Source organism: Nerophis ophidion, linkage group LG15 (genome assembly GCF_033978795.1).
Source record: "Nerophis ophidion isolate RoL-2023_Sa linkage group LG15, RoL_Noph_v1.0, whole genome shotgun sequence".
In the NCBI taxonomy this organism is placed as follows: Eukaryota; Metazoa; Chordata; class Actinopteri; order Syngnathiformes; family Syngnathidae; genus Nerophis; species Nerophis ophidion.
In genome coordinates, this window is record NC_084625.1 from 48,337,808 (window position 1) to 48,347,807 (window position 10,000).

The 10,000-nt window shown below is 36.6% G+C and overlaps 1 protein-coding gene across 2 annotated transcripts in view; it reads left to right on the top strand.

The window, feature by feature from the left end:
- Positions 1-10,000, top strand: part of LOC133569749 (guanine nucleotide exchange factor VAV3) — a 219,862-nt gene that overhangs the window by 209,166 nt on the left and 696 nt on the right. For both annotated transcript variants that reach the window (XM_061922308.1, XM_061922309.1), the window contains 2 exons: positions 6,063-6,214; positions 9,575-10,000. The exon at positions 9,575-10,000 is cut by the window's right edge and continues 696 nt beyond it. In XM_061922308.1, coding sequence (XP_061778292.1) covers positions 6,063-6,214; positions 9,575-9,619 — 197 coding nt within the window. In that variant the 3' untranslated portion in view covers positions 9,620-10,000. The remainder of the gene's footprint in view (positions 1-6,062; positions 6,215-9,574) is intronic.

Consider the following 10,000-nt stretch of genomic DNA (forward strand, 5'->3'; position numbering starts at 1 on the left):
AGTGGTCTGGATGCTGCCAGTTTGTCACCATTGAAAGTAAACATGAATTGACGTTTAAATAATTGAAGTATAGCATTTACTTATACGACCCAATCCAAACTACCTTCCTTAGTCACGTTGCAGAAAATAAACGAAATAACCAGTAACAAAAAGTCAAAAAACAATGTCACACACAACACAACCTGCCAATGTCTTGCGCATTTTAGCTGCTTGATATTTCTGATTGGTTAAAATAAAAAACTTAGGATGGTTATCACGGAAGTAGACAAAGTAGGAGTTAAAATTTCACATACTCTTAATGGGCAATGATCTTATATACACATATATACGTACACATATATGCATAGTACGCCTACGGATACGTTAGGTCAGGAAAAAAACACAAGAGGCTATATCACCCCTACAAGCGGCATTGCTGAGGAGCAGGGATACTTGCGAAACAGGCTTGTAGGGATGATATGGCCTCTTGTGTTTATTCCTGCCCTAACGTAGATTCCGCTGTACCCCGGTATTGAGGACTATATAACGGATAAACCACAGAAACCTCAACTATATATATATACTGAATATATATAAAGCCCTGCGATGTTGTGGCGATTTGTCCAGGGTGTACACCGCCTTCTGCCTGATTGTAGCTGAGATAGGCACCTGCGCCCCCTGCAACCCCAGAAGGGAATAAGCGGTAGGAAATGGATGGATGCATATATATGTATATATATATATATATATATATATATATATATATATATATATATATATATATATATATATATATATATATATATATATATATATATATATATATGTATATGTATACATATACATACATACATATGTATAAATACATCCATCCATCCATCCATTTCCTACCGCTTATTTCCTTCTGGTGTCACGGGGGGCGCTGGCGCCTATCTCAGCTACAATCGGGCGGAAGGCGGGGTACACCCTGGACAAGTCGCCACCTCATCGCAGGGCCGTATATAAACATACATACGCATATATACATACATATGCATGTATACATAATACATATATCTACATATATATATATATATATATATATATATATATCTGCCTATATACATATATATCTACATATATACATATATATATATACACATATACATATACATACATATATATATATATATATATATATATATATATATATATATATATAGTCGAGGTTTCTGTGGTTTATATAGTCCTCAATACCGGGGTAGAGGGGAATATACGTTAGGTCAGGAATAAACACAAGAGGCCATAGTATTCGCTAGTATATGTGTGTCTATATATATATATATATATATATATATATATATATATACATATATATGTGTATATATACATACTGTATATATACACATATAAATATGTATATATATATATGTATGTATATATACATATATATGCACATATATGTGTCTATATATACAATATGTATATATATATAAACATACATATATATATCTATACATAAATATATATATATATACATACATATATAAATATATATATATCTATATATACATACACATACATATACACATACATACATATATATACATACATACATACATACATACATATATATATATATACATATATATATATATATATACATATATATATATATATATATATATATACATATATATATATATATATATATACATATATATATATATATATATATATACATATATATATATATATATATATATATATATATATATATACATATATATATATATATATATATACATATATATATATATATATATATATATATATACATATATATATATATATATATATATATATATATATATATATATATATATATATATATATATATATATATATACATATATATATATATAAAGTTACTTTGCATGGTGTCTGCTTTCGGCCCATCATTTGGAACACAGTCCTTACCTTTATAAACCATGAAAACATTTGTTATATTCTTTTCTGTACAAAACGTGGCTTACTTCAGCATTTGTGCGTCTAAGTGTTTGTTTTAACTCGTCAAAGTAAAGAAGGTGAAGGCGTCCATACCCACACTGCACTCCCTATGTCAGACGGTCCATCCCCACCGCCACGCTTGTAAATGTCTGACATTCCATTTCCCCGCGTCAGCCTCGCTTTCTGGACGGCCGGGCTCGGTGCGCGGGCGTGCTCTTAACTGGCTAACTGCAATATTACTACATATACTAAAAGATAACTCTCAAAATAAACTTTAATTCCGGATATTTTCAACTCTAAAAATGATCATTCACATTTATGAATGTTATGTTCTAGTTCCTTCAAAATAGCCATACCGCGTTGCACACTCTTGGCATTCTCTGGATGAGCTTCAAACCGGTAGTCCACCTGAAATGGTTTACACGACACAGGTGTGCTTGGAGAGAATGCCGAGAGTGTGCAAAGCAAAGGGTGGCTATTTTGAAGGCATCATTCATAGTTGTGATGCCTTCAGTGACAATCTAAGATGTAAATAGTCATGAAGATAAAGAAAATACTTTGAATGAGGAGGTGTCCAAACTTTTGGCCTGTACTGTATATATTAATAATATCATGGATATATAATAAATACTTATTTTAATTGAATTTTAAGAGCATGTGAAAGTGCAACTCCTACTTTGTCTACTTCCCTGAGGACTCCTTTAAAACTTTGTATCCATCCATTCATCCATTTTCTACCGCTTATTCCCTTGCGGGGTCACGGGGGGCGCTTTGTAATCAATCAGAAATCAAGCAAAGTCAAACATGGATAAGTGCGGACAGAGTTGTACATTTTTCCCATCATGCCTTGCATCGGATTTAAATGGCTTTTATTCTGAATTTTTTTTTTACGGTGATGGGACGTTTTTTTTGTTAGTTTTTGAAAAATATACATATATATATATATATATATATATATATATATAATATCCACAAAGTTCAAAAGGCAGGTTGTGTTATGTTAACTTTTTGTGCTGGTTGATTTTATTTATTTACTTTTTCCTCGCCATGACTAGGGAAGGTTGTTCGGATTGGGTCATATAAGTAAATGCTTTGCCTTTGACGACAGGAAAGCACCGTTTTTTTTTTTTTTACATTGACCAAAATATGATAGGAAGACATTTTAACTAGTTTGAAAATTTAAATTGAACTCATGTCGTCGTCTCGCTGGCCGCATTTGGCGAAAGTCAAACAAAATTGTATAAGTGTGGAGAGAGTTTAAGATTTTTCCCATCATGCCTAGCAATTTTTAAATGGCTGTTATTCTGAATATTTTTACGGTGATGGGACGTTTTTTTTTTAAATACAGTGGGGCAAAAAAGTATTTAGTCAGCCACTGATTGTTCAAGTTCTCCCACTTAAAATGATGACCGAGGTCTGTAATTTTCATAATAGGTACACTTCAACTGTGAGAGACAGAATGTGGGAAAAAAAATCCAGGAATTCACATTTTAAAGAATTTATTTGTAAATTATGGTGTGTTGTGTTAACTTTTTGTGCTGGTTGATTTTCATTCATTTTTTTCCCGCACCATGACTAGGGAAGGTTGTTCGGATTGGGTCTTAGAAATTAATGTTGTCCACAAGATGATAGGAAAACATTTAAATTAGTTTGAAAATTTAAATTGAACTCATGTCGTCGTCTCGCTGGCCGCATTTGTATAAGTGTCGAGAGAGTTTAAAATTTTTCCCATCATGCCTAGCAATTTTAAAATGGCTGTTATTCTGAATATTTTTACGGTGATGGGACGTTTTTTTTTTAAATACAGTGGGGCAAAAAAGTATTTAGTCAGCCACTGATTGTTCAAGTTCTCCCACTTAAAATGATGACCGAGGTCTGTAATTTTCATAATAGGTACACTTCAACTGTGAGAGACAGAATGTGGGAAAAAAAATCCAGGAATTCACATTTTAAAGAATTTATTTGTAAATTATGGTGTGTTGTGTTAACTTTTTGTGCTGGTTGATTTTCATTCATTTTTTTCCCGCACCATGACTAGGGAAGGTTGTTCGGATTGGGTCTTAGAAATTAATGTTGTCCACAAGATGATAGGAAAACATTTAAATTAGTTTGAAAATTTAAATTGAACTCATGTCGTCGTCTCGCTGGCCGCATTTGTATAAGTGTCGAGAGAGTTTAAAATTTTTCCCATCATGCCTAGCAATTTTAAAATGGCTGTTATTCTGAATATTTTTACGGTGATGGGACGTTTTTTTTTTAAATACAGTGGGGCAAAAAAGTATTTAGTCAGCCACTGATTGTTCAAGTTCTCCCACTTAAAATGATGACCGAGGTCTGTAATTTTCATAATAGGTACACTTCAACTGTGAGAGACAGAATGTGGGAAAAAAAATCCAGGAATTCACATTTTAAAGAATTTATTTGTAAATTATGGTGTGTTGTGTTAACTTTTTGTGCTGGTTGATTTTCATTCATTTTTTTCCCGCACCATGACTAGGGAAGGTTGTTCGGATTGGGTCTTAGAAATTAATGTTGTCCACAAGATGATAGGAAAACATTTAAATTAGTTTGAAAATTTAAATTGAACTCATGTCGTCGTCTCGCTGGCCGCATTTGTATAAGTGTCGAGAGAGTTTAAAATTTTTCCCATCATGCCTAGCAATTTTAAAATGGCTGTTATTCTGAATATTTTTACGGTGATGGGGCGTTTTTTTTAAATACAGTGGGGCAAAAAAGTATTTAGTCAGCCACTGATTGTTCAAGTTCTCCCACTTAAAATGATGACCGAGGTCTGTAATTTTCATCATAGGTACATTTCAACTGTGAGAGACAGAATGTGGAAAAAAAATCCAGGAATTCACATTTTAAAGAATTTATTTGTAAATTATGTTGTGTTGTGTTAACTTTTTGTGCTGGTTGATTTTCATTCATTTTTTTCCCGCACCATGACTAGGGAAGGTTGTTCGGATTGGGTCTTAGAAATTAATGTTGTCCACAAGATGATAGGAAAACATTTAAATTAGTTTGAAAATTTAAATTGAACTCATGTCGTCGTCTCGCTGGCCGCATTTGTATAAGTGTCGAGAGAGTTTAAAATTTTTCCCATCATGCCTAGCAATTTTAAAATGGCTGTTATTCTGAATATTTTTACGGTGATGGGGCGTTTTTTTTAAATACAGTGGGGCAAAAAAGTATTTAGTCAGCCACTGATTGTTCAAGTTCTCCCACTTAAAATGATGACCGAGGTCTGTAATTTTCATCATAGGTACATTTCAACTGTGAGAGACAGAATGTGGAAAAAAAAATCCAGGAATTCACATTTTAAAGAATTTATTTGTAAATTATGGTGTGTTGTGTTAACTTTTTGTGCTGGTTGATTTTCATTAATTTTTTTCCCGCACCATGACTAGGGAAGGTTGTTCGGATTGGGTCTTAGAAATTAATGTTGTCCACAAGATGATAGGAAAACATTTAAACTAGTTTGAAAATTTAAATTGAACTCATGTCGTCGTCTCGCTGGCCGCATTTGATTAAGTGTCGAGAGGGTTTAAAATTTTTCCCATCATGCCTAGCAATTTTAAAATGGCTGTTATTCTGAATATTTTTACGGTGATGGGGCGTTTTTTTTAAATACAGTGGGGCAAAAAAGTATTTAGTCAGCCAGCGATTGTGCAAGTTCTCCCACTTAAAACGATGACCGAGGTCTGTAATTTTCATCATAGGTACATTTCAACTGTGAGAGACAGAATGTGGAAAAAAAAAATCCAGGAATTCATATTTTAAAGAATTTATTTGTAAATTATGGTGTGTTGTGTTAACTTTTTGTGCTGGTTGATTTTCATTCATTTTTTTCCCGCACCATGACTAGGGAAGGTTGTTCGGATTGGGTCTTAGAAATTAATGTTGTCCACAAGATTACTGGACGACATTTAAATGTAATATGAAAATTGAAATCGAACTTATGTCGTCGTCTCGCGGGCCGCATTTGGCCCGTGGGCCGTGGTTTGGACACTGACATTTTAGTATGATACATTTTCGTGCGAACGACTGTAGCTCACAGTAACAGTCGTGTGGTGTGTTGTTACCCCCTGCAGTGTTTACGCCCAAGGTGATCGGCGTGGCCATCGCCCGCTACGACTTCAGCTCGCGTGACACGCGAGAACTCTCGCTGCAGGAGGGCGACGTGGTGAAGATCTACACCAAGTCTGGAGCCAACGGGTGGTGGAGGGGCGAGGTCAACGGCAGGGTAAGCTGTATTTTTTTTCGAAAATACCTACCCAGGTTCCAGTCCCACGAATCCCGCCACACAAGTCCATGGATACAAAAAAATGTCTAAAACGCGCCCAACAAAGTCCCACGGGAAGGCGGGCCGAAAAGTTGTCAAAAGTCCCCAAAATGTTCGAAATACCTACCCAGGTTCGAGTCCCACAAGTCCGGTATACTAGCATCAAAGTAAATTTTGTACATTTTAACCTAATATTAATTTTACCATCTACAGTCTGTGATATCATCAAAAGATTCAGAGAATCTTGAGAAATCACTGCACGTAAGCCATGATATCACGAACTTCCGATCCCTCAGGCGGTACTGCATCAAAAATTGACATCAGTGTGTAAAGGATATCACCACATGGGCTCGGAAACACTTCAGGAAACCACCGTCAGTAACTACAGTTTGGAAAAGTACCAAGAAAGAAAATCTTTATTATTGAGTTTAAAACTTACAAAATTGGCAAAAATGTTTGCATGCTGACTTTACCTCGCTAACATTAGCATGCCAGCAGGTGAAGGGCTAGCATACTTTTAAGATGGCGACAAATAATAGAATCTTTAATTAATCGATTAAGGAATTTAGGGATTTCACTATCTAAGGTCCGTAATGTCATCAAAAAATTCAGAGAATAAGCCATAATGTCACGGATTTCTGATCCCTAAGGCGGTACTGCATCAAAAACCGACATCAGTGTGTAAAGGATATCACCACATGGGCTCGGGAACACTTCAGAAAACCACTGTCAGTAACTACAGTTTGTCGCTACATTTGTAAGTGCAAATTAAAACTCCACTATGCAAAGTGAATGCCATTTATCAACAACACCCAGAAACGCTCATCTAAGACGGACTGATGCAAAGTGGACAAGTGCAATGTAGAATTTTAAAGTTGAAAAAGTTCGACGAGTTTGAGAGGTGAAAAGCGAAGCTGTCCTGAAATGTAGAATGAATCTTGAAATGCTAATTGTTGTTATGGTTAAAGGAGTTAGCATGCCGCAAGCGGATACAAATGAACAGAACCAACACATTTTTGCTCTAAATTTTTCCCATTAGCTAAAATGCTCTCATAAAAAGCGTCAAGTAAGAACATCTGTGATCATTCGGTTAAAATGTCACAATAAGCTAAAATGCTAGCATGCTAACATTTTACACTAACAATAGCACTGGAACACCTAACTAAGAGGGGGGCAAGTAACGCAATTCATGTTTGTCAGGTTAAAATGTATGAAACTAACTAAAACACTAGCATATAATGTTAGCATGCTAACAATAGCATGGTAACAGAAACAGCTAGCACACTTTGAGAAGGTACCAAGAAACAAAATCCATTATTATTGAGATTAAAACTTGTAGCAAAAATGTTCGCATGCCAACTTTAACATGCTAACATTAGCATGCCAGCAGGTGAAGGGCTAGCATACTTTTAAGATGGCGCCAAATTATAGAATCTTTAATTAATCGATTAAGGAATTTAGGGATTTCACTATCAAAGGTCCGTAATGTCATCAAAAGATTCAGAGAATAAGCCATAATGTCACGGATTTCTGATCCCTAAGGCGGTACTGCATCAAAAAGCGACATCAGTGTGTAAAGGATATCACCACATGGGCTCGGGAACACTTCAGAAAACCACTGTCAGTAACTACAGTTTGTCGCTACATCTGTAAGTGCAAGTTAAAACTCCACTATGCAAAGTGAATGCCATTTATCAACAACACCCAGAAACGCCGCCTGCTTGGCTGAGCCCGAGCTCATCTAAGATGGACTGATGCAAAGTGGACAAGTGCAATGTAGAATTTTAAAGTTGAAAAAGTTCAACGAGTTTGAGAGGTGAAAAGCGAAGCTGTCCTGAAATGTAGAATCAATCTTGAAATGCAAATTGTTGTTATGGTTAAAGGAGTTAGCATACCGCAAGCGGATACAAATGAACAGAATTAACACATTTTTGCTCTAAATTTTTCCAATTAGCTAAAATGCTCTCATAAAAAGTGTCAAGTAAGAACACCTGTGATCATTCCGTTAAAATGTCCCAATAAGCTAAAATGCTAGCATGCTAACATTTTACACTAACAATAGCACTGGAACACCTAACTAAGAGGGGGGCAAGTAACGCAATTCATGTTCGTCAGGTTAAACTGTATGAAACTAACTAAAATACTAGCATACAATGTTAGCATGCTAACATTAGCATGGTAACAGAAACAGTGACCACAATTTGAAAAAGTGCCGAGAAAGAAAAACTTTATTATTGAGTTTAAAACTTACAAAATTGGCAAAAATGTTCGCATCCTGACTTTAACTCGCTAACATTAGCATGCCAGCAGGTGAAGGGCTAGCATACTTTTAAGATGGCGCCAAATAATAGAATCTATAATTAATCGATTAAGGAATTTAGGGATTTCACCATCTAAGTTCCGTAATGTCATCAAAAGATTCAGAGAATAAGCCATGATATTACGGACCTTCGATCCCTCAGGCGGTACTGCATCAAAAATTGACATCAGTGCGTAAAGGATATCATCACATGGGCTCGGGAACACTTCATAAAACCACTGTCAATAACTACAGTTGGTCGCTACATCTGTAAGTGCAAGTTAAAACTCTACTATGCAAAGTGAATGCCATTTATCAACAACACCCAGAAACGCCGCCAGCTTCTCTGGGCCCGATCTCATCTTAGATGGACTGACGCAAAGTGGAAAAGTGTTCTGTGGTCTGACGAGTCCACATTTCAAACTGTTTTTGTTAACTGTGGACGTCGTGTCCTCCGTAACAAAGAGGAAAATAACTATTCGGATTGTTCTAGTCGCAAAGTTGAAAAGCCAGGATCTGTGATGGTATGGGGTGTATTTGGATCCAAGGCATGGGTAACTTACACATCTGTGAAGGCACCATTAATGCTGAAAGGATTTGGAGCAACATATGTTGCCATCCGAGCAACGTTATCATGGACGCCCCTGCTTATTTCAGCAAGACAATGCTGGCTTCGGAGTAAAAGAGTGCGGGTACTGTGTAACGCATTATGAAGTGTAAAATAAGCAAGAATGGGAAAGAAAGCCACCTGAAAAGCTTCAAAATTGTGTCTCCTCAGTTCCCTAACGTTTACTAAGTGTTGTTAAAAGGAAAGGTCATGTAACAAAGTGGTAAAAATGCACCTGCGCCAACTTTTTTGCATTCTGTTGCTTCCATTAAATTCAAAGTTAACGATTATTTGCAAAAAAAATATTGAAGTTTCTCAGTTGGAACGACACACTGCAAAATTCACTAGTTTGGGGTTTTGTGGAATGTGTGTTGCGGGGTTCAAACGGCGACTAAGCGTCACCTCTCTCCTTCAGATCGGCTGGTTCCCGTCCACGTACGTAGAAGAAGGTGAGGAGTGAACGCCTCGGCGAGGAGAAGAACGTCGACCAATCAGCTGAGAGCTAGCGAGGCCTTGTTGCTTTCACTCCTCCAGAGGCCTTCAGGAGCACAACAACAAAAAAAAAAAAAGGGAAGACCAAAAGGGCTCCGCTAAAGTAACGCCGTGGTCTGCAGGCAGCAGCTTGCCTGTCAGCGGGGCCGGAGCGCTCGCCAGACTTCCTCGCCTCGCCATCCATAATTTTCCCGCCTCTTTCTGCCTAACCCTCCCCGCCTCACCGTTTTTTTTTTGCCGCCAACTTGGCTCCTGGAATATTTCTCACAGGTTCCACTTGTCCTGTGTGGTATTGATGACTCACGGCAGCCCCGCCCCCGCCAGATTGCCACCGCGGCGGTCTCATGCA